The sequence below is a fragment of the Acanthaster planci genome, linkage group LG08 (genome assembly GCF_054643075.1).
Source record: "Acanthaster planci isolate LZ-2023a linkage group LG08, COTS_SCS, whole genome shotgun sequence".
NCBI lineage: Eukaryota > Metazoa > Echinodermata > Asteroidea > Valvatida > Acanthasteridae > Acanthaster > Acanthaster planci.
The window spans coordinates 3,374,024-3,398,820 of NC_141784.1; the positions used below are offsets into that span (position 1 = coordinate 3,374,024).

The window sequence follows — 24,797 nt, forward strand, 5'->3', positions numbered from 1 at the left end:
ATCAAGAAACACATTATGTCCATGCAGAGCAGGGCAAGGGCAATGGATAAAAGGAATGATATGGCAAGGACCAATTACCTGTTTAACCTGATGGGGCCTGTAGACGTTGATTTGACGTTCAGCATACGAGAAATGGAATAGACTGCTTTGGGTAAGAGGTCATTCTGCAAAAAAAAAAGAATAAATAGGGGATATCAAAGCTACATGTACATAAGTACAGGGGGTACTCTTTCCATAGCAGGTGTTCTCAATTACTTAAAGGCATTAAAACAATTACACGTAAATGCCCCCCCCCCAAAAAAAATTATGCTTCAATGTCAAAGCCTTTTCAACGCAAGGCTTACGGCGCATCAGGATTTTCATTCACATGATTTTCGATGGTCAGCGTTCAATGTGCGTGGGAACTGCCGCGCCTTCAGAATCTCTCAACATTCTTGCATACATGAAACTGCCAATAGAAATACCCCGATTCGAAAATGCACATGTGAGCCATGGGCACGATACACTTCCTGAAATGCTTTTGCCCGTCATGTTACGTCTTGTGAAAAGCATGTACACTGTGTACATGTACGCTCCTTGATGATATCGGTACATGTACATGTAGCGGTACCTCAAGGCCCTGTACATAACAATACCGTTCTAGGTGTTTATGTGCTTTGAGCACGGCAGAAACCTTCTACAGGATACCAGTATGGTACATGTATCTTGTATAAAGCTCATGCATACATGTACATGTTGAGTGTTGAGTCTATGCATGTTCGTTGTACCACATCATGTGCAGTTCCTACAATGTACACGGGTACCTGTAAACCACTTCTATCTTAAAACGATCTAGACCAGTCTTGCCTGGTGGCAATGGGCACAACATGTATGGCACTGGGTGTGACACAAAACACAGTCAAGGGGGTACATGAGTTACTCCTGCATTCACTGTGTTTCCTTGATGCACATACATGTATCTTTGCCATGCCTTGAGAGCAACTTAACCGGTATTCATGTGCATCAGCACGGAGGCTACCGATTAACCAGATGGAAACCAGATATGTTTTGAAAGCAAAACCAACCAGATATGTTTTGAAAGCAAAACCAAAGTCTAGTTTAATGTCAAAACTGACAGTTAAATTTTCGTCTTTTTGACAGCAAGAGGGAATAACATCTTTGTAAGAATATACAGTGCTCTGCTGTTTCATTCCAACTACTGTACATGTACATGTACGTCCTGCATGTCTATTCAAAATAATTTGTTTGGTGTTTAAACACAAGCAGAAATATAACCATTGCGGAAACACTACTAACATCAAATTAGGCGTTTTACACGCACAAGGTGCAGATGGTCATTACTGGGCTGGTACAGACACCTTCAGAAATGTCAACATACCGTACAATGTACATACATGTACATGTACAAAAAGGCTGGGGAATACATAGGAGAAAACTTGAGGGCTTTGACTTTGAGCACCAGGTCATTAAACTTGATGACAGATCTCAGACATCCAAGGACTGTTTTATGAGCCGGACGATATGACCCTCTCATTGCTGACCTGGGAAATAATTACACCACAGCTGACAAATGCTTTCTCCAATTTCAATTTGATGCCTGCTCACACCCACCGATGGTGCAGGCGTGAAAATTAGCAAGAAATGGACTGCATGGAATCATAGTCATCCTTTGTGAGGGGACAAACAGTCTGGCATAAGCAGGTTTACTGAACAGAGTGCATGCAATGTAATCCTGAATGGAGATCTAAGATGATATCAGTATACAGGTATTCGTGTCAATGCAATAAGCATTTCATGGGTTTTCCTATAGTACATGTACCTCCATGGTACCGGTACATGTGCTGGCATAACAAGGGCCCAATTATTTCACAATGAAATACATGTACATCTAAGCCGTCCGACTGATTTCTCGAAATTGTTTCACCAAGAGTGATCTGTATCTGGATGAGACCAGGTTTGCCGCCCGATGTACATGTACAGTACCTTACATACTGCAGTATACTGTAGGGGGTACGAGCACATGTGCATGTACATGTGCATGTACATGTACATGTGGAAAGTCCTCAATGTCATCAATCTAAACCCTTTCAAATTGGTTTCTAAGCGTTTTCTTTGTTTTTATGCATTCTACACGGCCTTTTAAATTTCTTTATCAGTTCACAGCACACACATGTACTGTATACTTCTTTATACCTAAATACATTGTCGGTTTCACCACGAAGTGACGGACAGTACCATCCACAGACTTTGTACACATGATACGTTCGTGGTGTGGCAACTATCCATGACACATCACTTCGTGGTGAAAACGACGACACGTAAGTGTGCATGTACGAAGTATCCAGTGTGTTTGTGTACATGTACGATACATGTACACTGTATCTACAAGTTACATGTACATGAACATGTAGGCCACACTGTATATGTACATGGAGGTGATCAAATGGTGCTCCTAAGCTCAAAAGCACATGTACCGATACAGGTGGCATGAGGATTTCCCCAGGGTACCTGTACAAAGTATGTGCTGGTACCGGGGCTCCACGGACACGTACATGTAGTTCCGAATCCTTTAAAAATTTCAAACGAAGGTTTGGCTGCTGGGGTAGAAGATGAGTCTGGTATCGAGTAAAAATTCCACACGATGTACATGTACATGTAGCTCACAGCACAGGGGACTGTCCATCTGGCGCGTACTGTACATGTCTCGTATTCCCTCTTTAGCATAATCAGAGCTATTCCTTCCTCCATGATCAGAGCTAGAGCTCGGCTCATCTCCAACACACCTGTACACCAGAACTGGCTCAGCGCCGTGACACAGTAAAAAGGAATCAATGAGTTGCTGGTTGCCGTGGCAACCCAATCATGACTGCATCTGATGATAATTAGCAGTCTTTCTTTGGCATATGTCACATTGGCTATTTCCAGTACTTTGGAATTTAAACAATGGGTGTCTGTCTATATACGATTTTTTTATGGAAGGCCAAAGACGTGAGATGGTTCGTTGAATGTTAATGCAGTTAACGGTTGGGATGATCACTGGATTGGAAGGGATAAAAGGCAAAAGGAATTGACAGGTGCAAATGAAAGGAACTGACAGGTGAAACTGAAAGGCATTGACACACATAAACAATCAAATAAATTTGACATGAACTCTTGGAAAGAACAAACTCGTATAAAAATATGTACAACAAAACGTAAGAAACATTTACTAACAAACAGATCAACCAAACAACTCAAAGTAAGTGACCAACAGCATAAAATTAAATCCATCAATGCATGTAATCCCTGTACATGGATGCTTGTTTGAAAATATCAGAACAATGCCGAGGAAAATTTAATCAAGCAAAAGCCTTAAATAGAAACAAGTCAAAAACAACACTTTCAATAACAACCCCCTAACCACTAGATTACCACACACACGTCAGTAACCTCATTTCGTTTCATTATTATCAGTCTAAAGCAAAGCCCTGATCAAATACATTTCATTGAAAAGTACACGTACAGTGTATGTATATTTTCATAAAACAAGCAGATATTGCGTCATTTCCTGACGAAGAACAGACCAACCAACCACAGATTTGTGTTCCATACAGACACTCTCCTGTCCAGCTCCACAATGCGGCCCACCTCAATCATTCTCAATGTGTTGTCAGGAAGTAATCTCGAATTGTTTTGACGTGGACCGCCTTCCTGATAGTTAATGTCAAATGGAAGTGGTTTATTTATTTTTTTTCTTGGATTTGCAATATATACACATGGGTGCACATGCAAATTCCATCAAATGGGCACTCAGTGGCGTAGCGTACATGTACTTGTACAGTGTACATGCATCAGGTTAGAGAATGTTACAGAGAAGGCACTTGTTCTGTGGTTTGTTTCCGTATTGGATTTAAGACTGTCGTACAGTAAATCTGTTTGGTTTTTTTATTTTTAGGAACTTGTTTTTCCTGATGTTCAGTGTCTTCTAACGTGCGCTTTCTGACCATGCACAAAGCACTTTGTAGAGTTATATACGTTTCCACCAAGATGTTTATCTTGTGAACCTTGTTTGTTGAAGAATAGGATGCAAAATCTTATTTCCTGAAGTAGACGTCCTGTACATGTGTACAGGGTAGCGGCACATGTGTATTAATTTTGATATTCTTCATCTACAAATGCTTCCATGTCAACGTACACATGAGCACACGTATGTACATTGTACTTATGCACACGTACATGACGTACATGTACCTTACAGTGTACACAAACTTATATACTGTAATATTGTTTCCAATTTTAGGCATCTTCAGCACTCTACTCTTGGTTGAGACTCCTTCCATGAGGAAAGTACACATTCTTACTAACATTAGAAATGTGATTAGAAATCTGAGTCTCAAGTTACATTCATCTTTCCACAAAGTGTCATTAAACATCATTTTTAAGATTTTTGGATAGAATTTGTACTTATATTCATTTTCCATGATGTACATGTACATGTATAGCGAAGTAAAATTTAATATTAATTATTAAATTACATGTAATTTACCCAAGCTTCTTTGTCCATACAGTAGTAGTCAACTCCGCAGAGCTGACTTTACTTTTACTTTAGTCTTTGATCCTAAACTTAAGAAACTCAGCATCCAATGAGAGAAAGGCTTAAAGGAGACTTTGTTCCATGCATATTTTAAAGAAATTCCAATGCGATGTCGCCTCACCAGAATTCTTACTGTACATTTTGTAAGTCTGTAATTACAAAGTTGGCAAGTCACTGACCATTATCAACATGTGCCTGTACTATACATTGTTTAAAGCTTGAAATATTACAGTATGGGGCACCTTAGAAAGATTGTAAACTCCTGAACCAATTGACCAATTTTTGAAATTCAAACCCCAGATTTACCGGTATTTGGTTAAATATCGGAAGCTCTACAGCACTGGGCTAAACAGAACTGACACTGGTCCTGCGGTTTGACATTTTTTAGACGGCCTTGCTATACTTAAGCCTAACCATGCTGAACCCAACAAGATATGCAGGATTGCAATGGTCCCTTGGGGGTTAGGGTTAATTAAGCCTAAGTAAAAGTACCAGTCTCTTAAAGTGTCCAAACTGTAGGCCTACATGTACCGGTAGTAGAAAAGGCCGGTTTGTGCAAAGAAACAACACAAATTGCAAGTAAATAGAGGAATGAGCCAAAAAGCCTGAAGGAAATAATAACAGTGCGTTCCCACTTGATGCACCAATTGGTGGATCAGATCCGGCAATTGTGTGTAGTGGGAACGCTAACCGTTATAAGGTGGATCAGGATCAGATCCACCTTTCTTGATCCTCCTCTGGAGTAGGATACTGATCCCCCAATTGGTGGATCAGATCCCCCAATTGGTGGATCAGATCCCCCAATTGGTGGATCAGATCTGGCAATTGTGTGTAGTGGGAATGCTAACTGCTATAAGGTGGATCAGGATCAGATCCACCTTTCTTGATCCTCCTCTGGAGCAGGATACAGATCCCCCAATTGGTGGATCAGATCCCCCAATTGGTGGATCAGATCCCCCAATTGGTGGATCAGATCCTGCAATTGTGTGTAGTGGGAACGCTAAACGTTACAAGGTGGATCAGGATCAGATCCACCTCTCTTAATCCTCCTCTGGAGCAGGATACAGATCCCCCGATTGGTGGATCAGATCCTGCAATTGGCGGATCACGATCAGATGGGAACGCAAAATGTGGATCTGATCCGGCAATTTGACCTGTCAACATCCGTCCGTGCACGAGTGGTGCGAAACTTTTGCAGTCTGATGAACAAAGAAATGTTTTTTGGCATGTAGCTGACGTGAAATTTTTAACGTGCACAGCATGCACAATAAACAACTGCTGAACTACAGGCTAGCAAAATGTGTCACCACACATGCGCGATGCATGCATGCCATGATGTGTACCTAGCCCTTTCACAATTTTCATTGCACATTTGTCCGTTTCTTAACCTTTTTCATTTGTGTAATTTCACTTGCTTTCCATCAAAAACTAATTCCGTTTTAGCGTATAGCCCACAGTGTGTAACAGAGAATCAAAAACGGAAGCAAAGTTTGAAGAGACAGCGTGCATGTAGTTGGCTGTACTTAGCTGAACATTCGGTCCAATTCCAGGTCAGTTCTACATCAGTAGAACCTCGTACCCAAAACACTGCAAGGGTCACACGCATGCAATGTGACTCGTCCCAGCACGCAACACTGCCACGGAGCGCGCGCTCATCAAGCTTGCGCATGCGCAAAACCGAACTCAGTGACCTTTCGGGCTCGACATGTCCGTACGAAAAGGCGGATCAAACGTAAGTGGAAACACGACTGCTGCAGTTTGGTTGCAGAAAGATAACGATCACACCAAAATGCCACCTTTTCCCTACTCAAGTGGGAACGCACTGTTACAGACAAACCTTGACCAAAATTGAAGTAGCGACAGGTAAGGCATCAACGTCATCTTCATATTCCACATGGATGCGCAGTGGGTGGGAGGTGCTGCGTCGTCTGAGTCTATCTCCTGGTGCCTGCTCAAGATGAACTCTGTGTTTCATCTGTATTAAGTAACAAAAAGTGTACACAAACATCGTTTATAAAAGTTGAAGATCTTGGAGAAGACACACCTCTCTTTTTTTCTCCCCACTGCCTTTTCTTTCGCATTCTTTTTTCTGTAGCCCTCACCTTGGGTGGTCACAGACGGCCTAGTGTGACTGGATGTAAGACAAATTGTACACATGTACATGCACAATATACAGTATGCACCAGGTGGTAACTTACTCTACAACTCAAGAATGATTATATGTCATATACAGTACCAGTACATGTAGACGTTCAACGGGCCAAAAACATCACTGGGACAAATTTTAGTCCCGACATTTGCAACTCATCCCGACTTTCCCAACAAAAGAAATTGTCCCTTCAATAACAAGGGGAAGGCCTACCCCGTGCACAGTACGCGTGTGCAGACTGTACTTTTCTTACACAGTTTTGTTCTCCTCTGACTTCACAAGGCAAACTACTCCAATTTTCATTTCAACCACCTCACTGCACACCGCAATATCGTCGGCATCGCTGCACTTTCATTTTGGCTTGCCTGGGATGAATTAACGACGCATTACTGAAGGGAAAATGTGCAGTCATTACCAGAACATGGAACAGTGTGACAGGGTGTGAGTAAAGAGCCTACAGACAGTGGCATCGGCTTTCTGACAAGCAAAAAGAGTGCCATATCAGACTCTGCATTTCGAAATGTGGGCCTTCATTAGGAAATTTTGGTGATAATTACACACTAGTTCTGTAGCATCTGCCCACAAAAAAAGAAGTACATGTACATTTGTTCCGAACCTGCACAAAACAGCACAGTGCGCAGAGCAACTGCCATGGTAAACACAGACAATATTAAATTGTGCCCAGTAGTAATCCAGTACACTTTTTCTCCCAGTCATGACACTGTACGCGTATTTCACTGTCGGCAAGTACAACATGAGAAGTGGGTAGAAATGCCAATGTGGTCCGGTGAGGAGGTAAGGATACACCTGTCACAATCCACACTTCGTAACTGCTGCCACTGTCAAAACACTCGCACCTTCGCTGGCAACCAGCACAATAAATCAGACACGAGCACGACATTTTGCCCATTTCCAAAAAGAAAAACAAGACTGTTTTAAGTGAGTTACAATGTATGGTATGCTTGTGGACAAGCTTGGCAAATGCTCAAAAATCGTGAGAGTAAAACCTGGCATTATGATTTTCCTTGAGAAATTTTTCCTTTATCAAGGCACATGCACGGGATAAATAGTGAAAAACTTCTCTTGACTTCCATTCATGCTTTCACTTCTTAAATTTTAACTTTTTAGTCTTCACTCTTGCTTTTGGTTTGTTGCAATCGTCTATTAAGTGTTTAATTGCAAGTTTTAAGCAATGTAACACACACACTTTGATGTTCAGGTCATGATGATACTAGCGATTAAAATCTCAAAACTGTTCTTATTGACACAATTAAAGTGTTAATGTTCAGGTACATACATGTACATGTACCACTGAGGTACGGTATTTATTTGCCTGCAGTGCTTCAGCGTACTTGATCTCCAACAATGTCACTTTGAAATAGGGGATTTACCAGGGTACCAACATGCACTGATTAAATCTGTAGCTGGCATGGCTGGGGAAAAACACAAAGCACTAAGAAAAAAGGGAAATTAGTGACATTCATCCTAAGATATTGTTCCGCTGAGGAACAGAACAGGTGTTGAGGGCGCTTTGGCTTGCGCTCTCAACAGTGTTTAATTAGCACGCGTCAAATCGAATCTTGTTGTTTTCTTCCTTTTAACGCTGATTTTCCCCACTTTGCCAGTTACCCGTTTACAGTTTAGACGTTTAAGTGCAGTCGCCGTTCTTAAAGAACTTATTTCTGTAAGTAGTAAATTGTTCATGATTTTCTGTTATAATTATTAGTCTGATATAGATTTCAATGGTAATGGTGTGTTTTCTCAGGTATCTGTGCCTATTTGCGAGTTTAGAAATGTGAATGTTTTTTCTGAACTCTGATTTTTCCCTGGAAAGTGTAAGTCCTTCACCGTTAAAGCTGAGTTATATTCATGGAAGTAGTCTTTAAATCACAGAGTTTTTGTCCTGGGAACGCACGGTTTATTCTGTTACCCCGACTTAAGGACAGTTCTGTATTACTGCTTTTTCTAGCTGTATCTGTTGAAGCTGTCGGTGCTGTTGAATCTGAATCTATTTACGACTGGTGAACTGCTTGATACTGTAGATTGTTGGGGTGAAAAGTTGTAAGTTTATTTCCGTGTCCGTCTAGTTTGATCCGAATAGCTGTTACATCATTTGACCTTGACCCTACTTTACCATACATGTATGTATATGCTAACCATACATGTATATATTTCTCTTTACAACGCTGTAACCAGATCTGTTGATTTCAACTGTTACTTAATGCTTTTCCTTTTCTCGATTTGATTCTTTTCAGAATTGAATAAGACACAATTATATCAATACTTGACTCCACATCCGCCTCCTGCCTCTCCACAAATCATGAAATGCTTTAAGGGGAAGACACTGTACCTGTATGATTTCTTAAAAATGTTTTAACCCTAACAGTCCTCAATCCTCCAACAGGTGAAGGATTGGGGACTCTTAGGGTTAAACATCCAAATACGTACATGTACATGAACAACTTAACAAGTGTATACAAGTACATACATGTACATATGTCAAATAATTTAAAAGTTTGCTGAATTTTTCTTAGACAAAATTTTTCTTTAATTTTCTATTATTCAGTGAGCACGTATGAAAACTCCTTTTACATTGCTTTGTGGTAAAATGCACTGAAAAGAGAAATGCATTTGTTAACAACTGAAATTATCCATACATGTACATGTACTTTCCTGGACAACTGACACATGATGGAGGGTGCTATTTCGGTGAAGTCATCTGGCATGTCTGGGGAGGAGAGTTCAGTGCATAGGCTTTTCTTATCACACTGTGAACCCAGAATTTATTCACTGAAAAGATTTACACATGTATTTTCTGAGAGAGGGATCTACTGCTAATGCTATGCACATGAACAACAATGGATCAGCAAAGAAGAGCAAACCGAGTCCAGCAAAATCTAAAATAATGCATCCTGCAGTTTTGTAGATTTTGTTGCGTACAAACCAGGGATGACATCACAGTTTTGCTCATGAATATGGAAGCCAATTAGCATAATAGCCAAAAAAGGCAGTAAAATACCCTTTGTAATATAGTGAAACAAAAGTTGAAAATAAGGTTAACTGAGACACAAAGGTGAATTTTGAAGGCCTGTATTAAAACCAATCGATTACAGCTACAGTGCCCCTTAAATAACGAGAAGTACATATACAGTATACATGTAAGTACACTGCACTCTACATGTACATTACAGGAACATGAACATACAAGAAAAACCTTTCCTTTTAACAGCAAACAATTTGATACTCTGCCGTCTAAATTATGTACAGTTACAATGATTCACACCGGTACATGTCTAGACCCTGCAATAACAGCCAGTCTTGTGTTCTGGGAGTATCCATGTCTTGTCCCCTGGGCAGATCTGAGTGAAGGAATGACACTGGTCACACCCATTTTGTCCTTCTGCTTAATGAAACTTCAATATTTCTCCCTGAAAAATTTAAGGGTACACACCTGGTACATGTACGTGGTACATGTTCTGTACATTGTTCATCACTAGTGCATGTCTGAGACAACCTTTCTATTTTCTCTTCTCATAATTTCACCGATGTAAATAATGTATGTAATTCTTTAAGGAACGTTGTTGAAATGAATTACTGAAATTGTTCCAGTACATGTACATGTGTAGCATAAAAAAACGTACATGTTTTGTCAATGCTGTCAATAGAGGGTCTGCAAGGCTGCAATCTGGTAGGTCAATGCTTTTGTTCCACAGGGTAAGCACAAAGGAGGTTTCCCTGTGGAACAAAAGAACTGCCCTCCACGATGGCTACCACAAAAAACCTCTATACATGTACATGTCAGTTCTTTTGCCAACTTGCTTTTGTGCACAATACATGTACACTTAGGATGAACGTTTCACCCTATTCCTTGCTGAGTGTAGGATTTGTCAAACATGATTGTCAGCACAAATCACGGTAGCACTTTCAATCCACACAAGTTTAGGATTAGAAACGTGAGCTTGTTATAAAGACAAGACCCTACCAGTCATGGTTACCTGGTTACAAGCATCTTTTTGACACCTTGTTGAACTGAACAGAGTTTCTGTTCCCTAGGGTTGCAGGCAAATAAATACATGTAGGTCCAAAATTGCCTGCATGATTTGGAGGCTGTCAAATTCTCTGCTGTTAGAGCCTTTTGTGGCATGTGGACTGGGTGGTTTGTTAAAAGGGTGGATGAAATGCAGGGGCAGGACTGTCAGCTTGTACATTGTGAGTATTTCTGACAGTATCAGACCAATAGGTGTCTTGAACACCTGTTTTCCTGATTTTTTGAAGTGGGAATATTTATCACTGTTGTCTACGGCAGCTTATTTACTGGTCTGGACCCCTGGGGTCTTTATTTTCAAACGGTGGCCTACTGGCATAGCAAGGGGTTCAGGGCCATGTTTGGTTTCCCCCCTCCCCAAGTTTGTAGTGAAGATCTAATGCATTGCTGGACATGCCTATCTTTGCCTCTCTTAGAGGTACATTTTTTTTCCTTGTGAAAATTGAGTTTGTTTTAACCATTCATGGATACCCGGTACCCTTCTTTCGCCACGATGATGTTGTATTACATTGGAAAATATTCCCAAATGTTAAGGCATACCAAAATTTTGATGAGCATCCAAGTTTTGAATTGAAAGGCCAGACTCTAAAGTTTGCTACCTACTTTTTAAATATGGCGAGAAGCAAAAGTTGGTGTGATGCAAACTAGGTACTTCTATCATACATGTAGGTTGAAGAACGCTGTTGAATACCTAATTACGCAAGAAGTGTACATGAATGGTACAACGTGCAAGTAGCAGCAGTTGTTCACAAACTAATCATGAAAGCACAAAAAAATGAAACAAAATGAACTAAATAATAACATAAAGGACCAGGTTTTTTTAATCAGGGATAATTTTAAAGACCTTGATTTTTTTGAATGCTGAGAACACACCGTGCAGTTGCCTTGCTGCAAGTAAATTAAACCAGCACTTGTTCATAACATGCACAATGCACAATTACATTTCCACAGTTTACATACATGTATCAATACATGTAAATACATGTATGTAGGCACAGGTTACAGTGCACCTGCTGAGATCAGCTGGAAGATGACCACTGACACACATGCAAGCTGCAGGCCTAATTACTCTTTCCGCCGAAAGATTTAATGCACAGCAAAAAAAAATAAAATACCCTGTACAATGTGCATGTGGTGCATGCACTGTACTGTACATGTGCTGTAAGTTACTACTGACTACAGTGCACATGTATGTACATACAAGGGACATCCAGGTACCAAACACTGTATGCATGTACATATTTACGTATGTAACATGCATAATGTGGGTGTCGAAGGGGGCTTTTGAGTACAAAGAGCTCTGCAGTTGACTTCCAATTTTTCAGGTAGGTTTTTTTGGCATGTTGGATAATTAATGTACAGGTACAAGTAAAAAAAGGTTTCTATTCACTTTCACAATTTAATCCCAGGAAAGAAATCCTGGGATTGCTGTTTGACAGCCTGGGCACAAACCCAATGAGACTGGTTTGAAATACATACAGTTGAACCTTCAGACCTGACAAATTCCATGTACCTTATTATTACAGGAACCTTATCAGGAATGAAAACAATGAAAAAAGAAGGATCAAGACCTAACAATTTCCTTGTTATAAGCAGAATCTTGTTTTAACAGTGTTCTTATTAACAAGGTTCGAGTGTATCCTGTTCTCTAGGTGAATACCGGTACCTTAATATTTTCATGGCTAAATTTGACTTTTCAGGACAATTTATTGCTTTCAAATGGCTAAAACTAACACTAGGTCACTGTCGGGAGAAGTTAGTGGCAGTAGAGAATTCTTTCGCAATCCTGTGTGCATGAATCTGCCGCATCTCTACTGCAGGCATAACCGCATAAGTACATATATTTTGTAGTAATTTTATATTGCATTATGGGGCCAAGGCACATTTGGTCAATCTGTGTCATTGCTCAATCTTTGCACAATAAAAGAAATTGACAGTATCGTTGAAATACGCAAGGCCGGGGGGAAGTTCTTGGGATTGGTGTACTGGGCACCCCATTCCTATAATAGAACAGAAACTTCTTAACTTTTGGACTCGGAAATATTATGGATTGATCGAAGCGGGCAAGGGGAGCAACCTCGTCCCCCTGATGTTGAGCAGTGTGCCTATACACAGATACATGTACGTACATGAACCTATAGGTAGGCTACTCTCTTTTGGAAGCCGAATTGGAAATACATGTATTGACTGGTCATCAGGATCCCAATTGCAATTTTCTTCCCATATGGTGCATAGCAAAATGCACAAAGGCTGGGTCCTGTAGCGAATAGAGACCAGTTTAACTGGAAATCAAGTAACCACTGAGGATGAGGTTGAGGAAAACGTGGCGATGGTGCAGTGGCGTGTCTAGTGAGGGGGCAGGGGGGCAACTGGCCCGGATGGAATTTTTTTTCCAAAGAATACAGTGTTTCACACCGGTAGGTGAGTAGGAAAGAAAGTAAACTGTATAGTTATCAAATATTATGACCAAAACCCTTTGGAAGAGAATAACACCACAAAATAAAAGCAAGGATATTGCGACCGGTGAGTCAGGCTTTTGACATTTTTTCTCTCTCTCCCAACATCATGATGAATGAGCCTGAAGCTGCATTCGCTTTTGAATTTGCCTCCCCCTTCCCCCCCGAACACCAAAAAGTCTTGACAGCTGTTCCATGTCAAGACATATGTAATAAATGGACTGGGGGATAAGATACTGCATGTACCAATGGGCTCTTCCAAAACTTTGGCAGCAGTTTAGATGTCTTGACATGGAACAGCCGTCGAGACGATGAGGGGTCAAGTGACGTATTGTTCAATGACCTTATTTTAAAGATGGCAACTGAGAGAGCGAACCTGTTAGATTGAATGGATAAAGGCAAAAAGACTGGAAAATACTAGAATAACGTGAGTGAAATCATTCAATAAATGGTTTTTAGAAAACGAAAAAGTCAAGAATCATTTTCGTGTGCAAAAGAAATTGCGCCCACGATGATAAGTGGGTGTGCCGAAATGTTCAATACGCCTACACGAAATTGCGTATACAGATGTGTGGCTAAGGATGGATCGGGAGTGAGAGTCCGTGCCACACTAGTGGGGCTAATTTTCTCCCAATTAACATTCTATACAAAAAGAAGGACCGGTCAGCAAAACTATGAAAACATTATGGCCCGAGGTTGCACCGCCATCTTTTGTCATTACTGTTGTTTGTCAGAATAACAGAAACAGCAAGAAATGGAGGGATCAAAAAAAAATCAACCCATTTCTTTTATTAATATAGAAAGTCAAGACTGAGTTACGCGACTTAAGGGGATAGCATTTGTCAACTTCTTCAACATGTGAAGTTGGCCTACTGTACTGTACATGTACTTCTAGCAAAGTGTATCCCACATGAGCAACTTACCCCTGGGGCCCGTCGTCCGCCGCACTTCCACGAACGGACCCCATGGGGGTTGGCCTAACGTACCTACATGTTTACAAAAAAGCCCGTGTATTGTAGGCCTAAAAAGTAACACACTGGCAAAAATTAAATATCTCACCTCACTGCGAGCTGGCGGTCGATTGACGCAAACATTCGCTGTTACCACGCCGAAAATATACAAATGAGAAAGAAAAACAACGAGTGTCCCCATATTTTCGGACCCAAACGTACCCCCGAAAAACACACTTATAATTTCTCTATCATATTTAACTGAAATGACAGCTTTGAAGCGCCAGCCAAGATCGTACGTACCATGTACCAGGTACATGTACGTACGTATGCGTACGCGGAAGCTCGAAGAGAGACAGCGCTGGCAACGCTGCACGCCGCCCTCTACTGGCACCCAGCTCCCGCCGGAACAAAACAAAAATAATTATAACAACAATAGCATAAAACGTAACCAAATGGGCCCAGGGAAACCCTCAGAAATGAGTAAGCATGTTTGTGACCATCCAAATCACCCCGTTTCTATGATAACAATTATCAATAAAAAAAAAACCCGCATGTACACATGCTTCAACAGCTTTGATAAAGTGTCATTCAAAAACGGATTTCAAAGATATAAGGCCTAGTTCAAAAAATTAACTAACAAGGAACCTTAATTATATATAACGGGTTTGCCCTTACCCAACGTATATTTGCTTCATTTGACTCGGACCGGCCAGCCGACCCCGGCAAGCTCGGTGGTCGAGTGGTTAAGACATCTGCACTAGTAAGCAGGAGGTCGTGGGTTCGAGTCCCACCCGAGTAAGCTTGTGAGGTTTTTTTCGCAAGTTCTCGGGCAAGCACTGAGCATACAGTGCTTATAAATATACGTTGGGTAAGGGCAAACCCGTTATATATAATTAACATCTCCCCAACGCAAAAAAAAAAAAAAATACATCTTGATAACAAGGAACCTTTTACTTCCAAAACATATTTTGCTGAAATACTGAAAATCTACCTATCGACATCTACAGACATCTATCATAAAACCTGTTTACGAAATGTCCCGAAAAATTTGAAATTTCACTTCTTGACCGTACCACGGGCATCTAAATAAACTTGTTCAAGAAGCTGCACACCGCCCTCTGTTGACCCTGGATGTTCGAACACAATTGCATTGTACTAATTAAGACTTTATTTTTAGGGAGAAAAATTATGTTTCGTACATGAAAGTGGTCTGATTCTCAGACCCTAACATCTCGGATCGAAACTAAATTCATATACATCTAGGTCTAATAGTCGCCACTGTCACCAAAAATTCATTCCCGTTTCCAAGAATTTCAGAATCTACATGGCCAAAACTTTCCTTACCGATTTCCAAGTTGATTTTTGGGTTATGTTGTCATTGTCAGTAAGTATCGCGGACAGATTTACCCATTATGCATCACTATTCGAGTTCCTCACTTTTTCAGTTTTTTTGGTGCCGCCTTTGTTGTCCCAGTTACAGTCGCTGTTTTAGATTCATTGCTGGAGATCAGTTCTTGGTTGGCCGGGGATTGCTGTAAATCTTTAAATTAACCAAACTGAAGAGTGACTAGTCGTTAAAGTCAATGTGTGTAATGGAACTGAATCACCATCATCGAATATAAAAATTATTCCGAAGTTTTCGCGACAAGTGGCCATTTTGGATCCGAACATGGATGCAGAATTATATAGCCAGGTGGCTTTGCATGGATTCGTATATCTCCCATCCATCGGAATGCTTCCCCTCTATGGATCTCACCTCTCAAATGAAGCAGGAAAATAAAGCTGTTGGAATGGCTTTCACGGGTTATGCAAAAGTGGAACTAAAATCGTTATATCTTTTCTGGGGGGGGGATTTCCTGTATTGTGAAGAGGCAAAGAAGTTGAGAAGTAATATTCATGCGATCTCTGTCGTCTTCAAGTGTTTGGGCTAAATTCTTGGTGTTTTCACACCTCGAAAGGAATGAAAATGTGTTTTAAGAAAAACTGGGCTCTTTTGGGGGGTGGGCTTTGGTCCCGCATGGGATCTGCTCTATGGCGATTAGATAAATAAATCTACTTTATTCATCATTACAAAATCGTTATACTGCAGTACTCTATAGAACGCTTCTCATTTCCATCACGCACGGGTATAAATCCCAGGTGGGGGATGGACGTATAACCAACCCCACACCCCGGGGGGGGGCTATTGAATTACCCACCACCACCACCACACACACACCCTTTATGTGATGAGCAAAATAATGTTAAGCGGATTGAGAAGAACTTTTAGGATTTCCCAACGACTAAAATGTTTGCTATGTTACTAAACAGGGGAAACAATTTTACAAAGCCATAAATGTTCCATTACAATGTAAAATCCTACATGAATTTGATACACATTACAGATGTACATCTTTACCATGAACATCGCCCCCTATATAGAGTACACAATGATCATACCCCCGCCTCGCTTTTCAAATTTCCATGGCCAGTGAGTCACCCCCCCAGCTTTACCTACCCTCCCCCTAATTTCTAGCACTGATTTACACTACTGCCATCATGGGATCTTTAACATAAAAACCCTTAATTAAGTCACGCGTGAATCTTTATATTTTCGTTTCGTTTTATATGGAATTCCATTACTACCATTCTACGCGTTGCATATGTGGGGTTGTTGGTTGAGTCTGTAGCCACATAAGCCGTCAGCGGCACATAGTTGCGTCGTGCCGTCGCATCGTCGTCGCATCGTCGATTCAACATTTCTGTGATTTTTTTCGGTATTTTGTAGATGGCGCTGTTTTGATGGCAGCCACAGACTTGATGATATCGATTCTACCTGTTGCAATTCTATCTGTTCAACGATTTATAAAAATTCGCGCAATTTCTCACGTTGTGGAGAAGGTATTGCAAGTCTCTTGCGATGTATACAATTTATGGAGTCTTTTTAGTATTTTTCTTGCTAGAACTAGTTTTGCTTGAAAAAGATGAACGCAACTTTATGAGATTCGCAACTAATGAGCCCTTGCGCTGGAAACTGGACAGTATCCTTTTATGACTTCATGCATGAAGTTTTTCGGTGCCTATCCTACCAACTTCAATGCAGGGTGCTTTCCATTTCCCTGAAAATTATACATTAATTTTGCTCTGTTTGTGGTACTCTTTTGTGTATGATGTTATACAGATAAAACCCTAAAAATGCTGGGGGGAGGGAGTACCCAGTTACTTGGATTGCATGGGTCTGGCCGGCATTTTCCCTTTAAATCATTAAAACTCAAATGTTGCAGAAGGAACAGTGATGTCGACATCAACAGTTGATACGGTTCAGTTATTTCTTCTTTCCAAAATAAACGACCTTCTCTAGTACTGTACATGATGCCATTTTCCACTCCCTTACTCATGTAACAGTTCCTGAGCAGTCCATTACTTCGATTTTATGAATTAGTTTGTCATGTAACTTTCCCCCACTTCACGTTCAATGATTTCTCAAAATTTGCATATGATTTAACTATTCACCTTGGCATAATTGTCAGCAGATGAGCTGGTCTCAGTACCGTTATTTTGGAGCAGATTATACCTATCCTGAAATTTGTGGCATTCTGGAGATTTGACACGGTGTGCATTCCAGTTATTGAATGAATGTTGCTCCCACAAGTGCTTGAGAGGAATGTTCCTCAGGCCAGACTTTTTTAATTTCTTGGTCCTCGAGTTTTTAGGCAAGAACATTTAGAGTGGAGGGCGAAAAAAAGTATGTATATATATTTAGTTCCTCAAAATGTCAGTTGCCACATTTAAGAGCGGAGGAAGAAAAAAATATTTTGGAAATGAAAAGACAGATTAAAAATAAAGAAAATAAAAATTTCATTTTAAATCTATTTCATCAATTTTTCAGAGCGGCGAGTCCGAGAACATGCAAAAAAATATTTTTTTTTTCATAGCTTCTCATCGGCGGCTCTAGGACCAAGAAATAAAAGGTGTCCTCCTTAACAAAACATGAAATTGTCCATGAGTTAAAAATGTCTTCCAAAGATATGTAATACAAAAGTGCTGGAAACTGCTTGATGACTACATGACCTGAAATACGAATCTCAAAATATGGAGGGCCTGACGTTTCGATCCTAGCAGAATCTTTCTGAATCTTTCTAAAAAAATGAACAGGCCTACAGATTGCAAATACAACGATGCGACGGCACGACCATGCGACGGCGCGACGATGCGACGCGACGGCGGGACGATGCAACAACTGCAATGATGTGAAGATGCAACGATGCGACGCGACGGCACGACGATGTGACGCTTAAAATGGCAGTAAGGGAATTCGGCTCGTTTTATGGTGTAATACACCGACCAGAATGATTAGAAGCCGTAATTGCATGGCACAACGCTCGTGGAAAGGCGGTACACGTGCATGCCTCTTCGACCAACAATAGGATGTCGTGATTTGTCAAATGCACAACGCGCTTCAAACTGACATGTACTCGTGGCTGCGGTCCACCGTAGTTATGGTGTCTTCTCGAATTAGGCCATACTGTTTTCTAAAATGAAAAAAATAACAAGCTTCGAAGCACACAGCAGTTACTACACGCAATACATCAAATATTTTATTCGATTTTTTTTTTACATTTCTTCTCCCAAAATTTGACTTAAAGAGAACTCAGGTGACACAAATTAAAGCAAGCCTTTGAAGGTATAACACCTAAGTATGAAAGACGATTTAGCCAAAGGGAAAGTCATTTCATTATAGGAAAAATAAGAACAGTCCACGGGAAAAGGAAATCCAACTATTTATTATGAACAAAGGTTTACTGAACACAAATTGCCATATCCTATTCCACAATGCAATAAAGTTCGTAACGTTCTTCCAGGAAACATCAATGGTTCAATCAACGAGATTACCAATTGAAGCCCGGCCGTCTTGACTTCTGTCATCCTTACAATTTTATTTGATATACTTGATAGTACTTTGAAACAAACAACTTCCCTCTTTCCCAAAATGTCACATCCGAATTAAGAGTCACATGACTTTATGTAATGATTAATAAAGTATTAATTTTTCAGGAACGAAAACCGAAAGCTCTGTATTTCTCAGCTGCTAAGTCTAAGACTGCCAGTATCATTAATTACATGTAAATAATCTGTCCTTGAAGGCAATAAAATTTAATGCGTAGAAAAATGTAATGTTCTTAATGAGAATACATGCATTTTGAGGAGTCCCTTAAAGGCCAGATCCTACTACGGGCGAGCGTGAAAGCGAAGCGAATTGATGTCACGAAAGATTTGCGGCGAAATTTGGCTCGAGTTAAAATGTGCTCGACTTTTGTGAACTTTGCAGCGCGAATATTTGAGCTGACGTCACAAACTTACCTTTATGTTCGTTTTCGCGCCAATTTTGAACCGGCCTTCAGTTAGTGCATTAAAGGTTGCGGAGAAAACAGAGATAGTATGATAAAATGGCACAAAACAAACCGGACCCTTTTGAAATTTATATTAAAAACTTCATCCAAACTTTGTATTGACTTTGTATCGAACTTCAGCTTATGACACAAAAACACTTTTTCTTTTAAATTTACAGTTTGAAGCTTCATCACCTCGTTCAATGGCCATTTTGCTTTTTCAGTTTTTAAGAATGCACAAAGCTACAAGAGGGCACTATGAAAGTATAAAAATAAGAAACGTTTATAAAGGGACAACTTTCAGAGCTAAGACCCCACAGAATGTACGAAAAGGGACCAAATATACTGGAAAATATTTACATTATTGCGATTAACACGGCAACAGTGCTTGGTGGTAGGTGCGTCGAATGTGCAATTTAATGATCACTCGTGAATGGTTAAACTTTGCGAGAACTTTCAACCAAGAAGTCATAAACACCTGTATAATATCAAATTTTAAGTAATTAGTTTACAAATGGACAGTCATGTCAATCCATCATAGCACAAGAACACTGCATGGCCCAATTGCACATACTCGTCCAAGATGATTACAAAGTTCTGTTTTGTAGGGAAAAAAAGTGATCCAAAGAGTGACAAGCCAGAGTTGTAGTGCGTAGAAATTACCGATAAAGAATTCTAGTATGGTCATTATCTGGACATACCAATTCAACGAAACTAAAGCAGGGCGGTGTTCAACTATTTATAGCATATTCTCCTTATGTTACATTTTTACAAGTGGCGAATGAACTCACGAATGCCATTAATTTGTATTTGGTGCGGGAATATGAGCCGTATAACAAGGCCCTTCATACCGCTGAAATCGAATTAACACTTTGAAACACACATTGAAATATCAAACTTAAGTTGAACTCCCTGTTCCCGACTTCAAATTTTCTGAGTTGGTATTATTATCTCCTTGATTTGAATGATTTCAAAGGTATAGCCGATGAGGGACATCCCCATCTAGCCGCTATAGGTGGCGCCGTTGAAAACATTATCTGGTGGATTTGTCTGCCACGTGCTGCAGCTGCCCGATGAAGTCATCTTCGTCTACCACATCTTGATCTGTGGTGGAAATAGCCAAATAGGTTGTTTTTATTTATTTCTGTAAAACCTTATGTTACTGGCAAAATACTGAAATATTGTACTGATCAATACTGAAAACAATTTATATGCATCATGGAACATGTATTTGCGTGTTGTAGAATGATCACACCACAACACATTTATGGATAACTTCTGCACACATGGCCTGAGACTAAGGATATCTTTTTCCAAGTCTGTCCAATTCTCCTGTATTCAAAGGTTTGTACGAGTAGCGTTTTCGCAGGTAGTGCAGAACTGTACCAAAATTCGGTCTGTATTATTTCCTACATACCGACAACAAGATATACGGTCAACGCTGAAATGAAATTGTAACAATGGGAACTTTACCATTTTTGGTCTTGGCGAGAGCCTCCAGTAGTTCTTTTTCCAGATCGGTTTCCGTTTGTTTCTCCCCCTCAGTTTTCTCTGGCTGATCCAGCGCGTCACCATCGACATCATCGTCGTCGTCGTCGTCGTCGTCAGGAGTCTCCTCAGCGGCGTCTTCAACGTTTTGCAAGCGGCTTATTTCTTCAAGCTCTTGTTCCATGTCCGTTTTTGAGGTTTTGACATCCTCTTCTTCCTTTACGTCATCTTGCTCATTATCAGCATCGTCATCATCATTGTCGTCATCCCCGTCATCATCATCGACATCTGCGATTTCTTTGTTTGCAGTAATGACATTCCCCTCATTGTCATCGTCGTCGTCGTCATCGTCATCATCCCCGTCATAGTCGCCATCATTCTCCAGCTTCTCGGTGATAATGTCGGTGCCTTCTCCATTCTGGGGGTCGGTGTCGTCATCAACATCGTCGTCAGCATCGTCATCCCCATCAGCGTCATTTTCCAGGGTTTCGGTGATGATGTTGGTGTCTTCCTCTTTGTTCTCGGCCTCATCGTCGTCCCCGTTGTCGTCATCATCTTCGTCCCCGTCGTCGACGCCATCATCCTGTTGCTCAACCTTTTGGCTCCCGTTCATCCATTTTCCATCTTCGTCCTCCTCATCATTATCGTCGTCGTCGTCGTCGTCATCGTCACCGTCACCTGTCGTGCCAAGCTCATTTTGACCGTTGGAGTCTGCTTCTGCATCATCGTCATCATCATCTCCGCCATCATTTATCTTCTCCTGAGTAACAAGTGCCTGCAGCTGAGTTATCAAGAGGTGAAAGAAAAGATTTATCCCACACATATTATGCCACTCCATTGTGTACTTTTAACACGTCACTGCCCAAAACATACCATAAGAGAAGAGACCTTTGGTTTTCAAATCAGGAGCTAACAAGTCAAGCATTTTGAATTTTGTGCCCGATCGGGTCCGTAAGACGCACGCGCAATATCTTGAAGGTGCATAGTCACAATAACTTGCCTATTAAGCCCATAGGTGAACCTTGTTTCAGACAACTAGGATAAAGAGCCACCATGAAGTGTGCTTAACTACATTTAGTGTAAAACGGAAATACAGAGCCTAGGTTTCATTTTTGAAAGGTGATTCTCAGCTGTTTCCCCTTATGCCGTTATCAACTCAGGTTAGTGGTATTTGCATTGGTGCTGACGTCATATATGAAGTCTGGACTCCCAACGCCCCTACTCAGCCAACATACACATGCCAGATACAAGGTAATACAAAGGCTCGCTTGCTATCAATGACCAAATCGGTTTTAGCAACAATAGTTGCAACGGGACGCGAGCCAACGATCACCTTTGCATTTGGCACGGTAAGATGGCCGCTGATGGATTAGTCGATACAAGAGAATTGCTAGTATAGACTTTCAAATATGACGTCCGTGGTGCTGTTACGATCCAACATTAGCATTGTCCGATCTACAGTTCGGACAATATGCTATAGTTGAGGTGTGACAATGCTTCTTTATGATGAAGACGATCTTGTTATTTAGACTCACCATGTTATAGATTTTGCTCACGAGTGTCACTGTCTCCTCTTCAGCCTCCTCCTTGTCAATCTCTGAGGGTTCCTTTTCATCCCCGTTCGCATCATTGTCGTCATCGTCATCATCATCGCCATCTTGGATTTCGCCACCTGCAGTTTCCTCTTTGCCACCTTTGTTGGCATCTTCATCGTCATCGTCTTCGTCGTCATCTTCGTCATCATCGGCTGTCTGGTCTTTGAGCTCCACGACCCCTTCCTTGTCCTCTTTGTTGACTTCCTGCTCAGCATCGTCGTCATCGTCCCCTTCATCAATGACTTCGTTGCCAAGGCCCTCTTCGTCTTCCTCTTCATAACCATCGTCGCCGCTTTTATTTCCAGTCTCATCTCCTTGTTTCAGAAGTTCCCCCTCCACATCATCGTTATCGTCATCGTCATCGTCATCATCGTCATCATCTTCGTCTTCTTTACCTCCAACTACTTCTTCTTCCCCCTGGACACCCTCTTCTCCTTTCTTGTCACCATAACTATTGTCATTATCGCTGTCGTCTTGGTCAGTTGTCACGTCAGCATCGGTATCCATGATCTCAACTTTAACTGGCTGCGCGTTTCTTGAGAGCATGCGCAGATCCTCCCCAAGCTGATCGTTAACGTCAGCAACCTCGTCAACCTGTGAAACGCAAAGTGTCCATGATTAGGTCTATAATTCTCAATGAAATCCAATTCTTTTTAAATCAATAACACGGGGTGTGAACCTTGGAAACAATATGTAAGAAAACCTGCTTTAGTATTCACACCAGCGATGAACAAATATTCCCAAAATTGGTGATTGTTCATATTTTCCAAACGTAAAAAAAAATCATCCTTCCCAAGAAAGGTGGTAGTATACTTATTCTAAAACGTTAGCACTTTCAACGTAACTGCTTGGTGAGCACTTTTATGACTGATTTTAGATTTCAATTAAAATTATTTTTTTTAAACTCTTGTTAGATTTGATTTGTTTCCACTCCTCAGAACTGAATATATCGGATATCGATGCTGATACGAGATCTCAGAATTGCAACTTATAACAGATATGCGTGAATGGAAGGGAAATATTGATGTGTGATGGCCGTGTCGCATCATGAAAACTGCATCACATGTTGCTGTTTAATGACGGCATTCACTGATCGATGTGCCCTCAATCTTCACCAACTGACCCGAGTAAGATCATTAAGACGGTATAATCTGATACCCTTTGGAATACGCTTGGGAGAAAACACAAGTGCGTGACTAGAATGCAGCGCGCAGTTTCTCCTGACAGGTTTGTGCCTGCTCTTGCTTTCAACTGCAGTGGCCTATGTGCTGATTTGATTTAGAAAGACCCGTGCATGCTTTTATCACGTGATACCTGCAATGTAAGCGCACGCTCCAGGTTTAATTCACGAGATATTTGTTCTGGATCAATGAAGCTGAATCCAATCCCTTTTTATTTACTGTACACTCTTGAATAAGGTACTTGATTAGTTTGTAATAACATTGGGGCTCGTTGGATAAGAACCTTTAAAAATTGTGTTTTCATTCAGCTCGAAAAGGTATATAACTCTTTATCCAACATTTCGAATAAGCTATGGGAGCACAATGACATTAATCTATAATTATCCTCTTGGCATTATCTTCATTCCTGCACTGGTTAAGTCTTTAGAACATTCTGATAGCCTTGATTTTGGTAAAGGAGTGTTGTTTCTCTCACAAAACAGGTCGTCTGTAAGGGAATGGAGTTGATTTATGTGCATATGCAAAACAAAACTGTGCAGGGAAAGAATCGGTAAAAAAAAAATGAGGTTAAGTTTAAACCAGAATTTTTACTGTGTGTGAATGTTGCTTGGCAGGATGAGTGCGGTGTGAATTTCTACAAAGGTCTCTCATGTTTCACACCAGAAATAGTGGCTTTGTGGCACGCCTGTTGCCTGTAAATAAAATTTAGAATGTCACTTGGTTGGTGTTAGTAATAAATAATAAAAATAATAAACAAACATTAGATCAAAGCGCCATCTGTCTGGAAAACTAATCCGAGGCGCGAGAAAAGAATGTGAAGTCAGATTGATGTCACTTGATGTAACTACCAAAATAAGAACCCTTAAACAGAAGAGTTTTCAAGTTTGAATTAAATGTTTCAAGAGAGTCCAGTTTTCTGAGATCATTTGGAAGGTTGTTCCACAGCACTGGTGCATTAGATGAAAAGGACCTACTTCCATATTAGGCA

General features: G+C 40.7%; 2 protein-coding genes across 5 annotated transcripts in view; both read right to left on the reverse strand.

Annotated features, from left to right (window-relative positions):
- lmln (leishmanolysin like peptidase) overlaps nucleotides 1–14,518 on the reverse strand; it is a 32,974-nt gene extending 18,456 nt beyond the window's left edge. The window contains exons 1-3 of the mRNA XM_022228990.2: nucleotides 14,283–14,518; nucleotides 6,411–6,548; nucleotides 79–164 (exon numbers count right to left, since the gene is read on the reverse strand). Coding sequence (XP_022084682.2) covers nucleotides 79–164; nucleotides 6,411–6,548; nucleotides 14,283–14,492 — 434 coding nt within the window. The 5' untranslated portion in view covers nucleotides 14,493–14,518. The remainder of the gene's footprint in view (nucleotides 1–78; nucleotides 165–6,410; nucleotides 6,549–14,282) is intronic.
- Nucleotides 14,519–18,727: 4,209 nt separating this feature from the next.
- LOC110976038 (uncharacterized) overlaps nucleotides 18,728–24,797 on the reverse strand; it is a 39,867-nt gene continuing 33,797 nt past the window's right edge. For all 4 annotated transcript variants that reach the window (XM_022228980.2, XM_022228979.2, XM_022228982.2 and 1 more), the window contains 3 exons: nucleotides 22,569–23,222; nucleotides 21,019–21,814; nucleotides 18,728–20,649 (listed from right to left, as the gene is read on the reverse strand). In XM_022228980.2, the coding sequence (XP_022084672.2) occupies nucleotides 20,579–20,649; nucleotides 21,019–21,814; nucleotides 22,569–23,222 (1,521 nt within the window). In that variant the 3' untranslated portion in view covers nucleotides 18,728–20,578. The remainder of the gene's footprint in view (nucleotides 20,650–21,018; nucleotides 21,815–22,568; nucleotides 23,223–24,797) is intronic.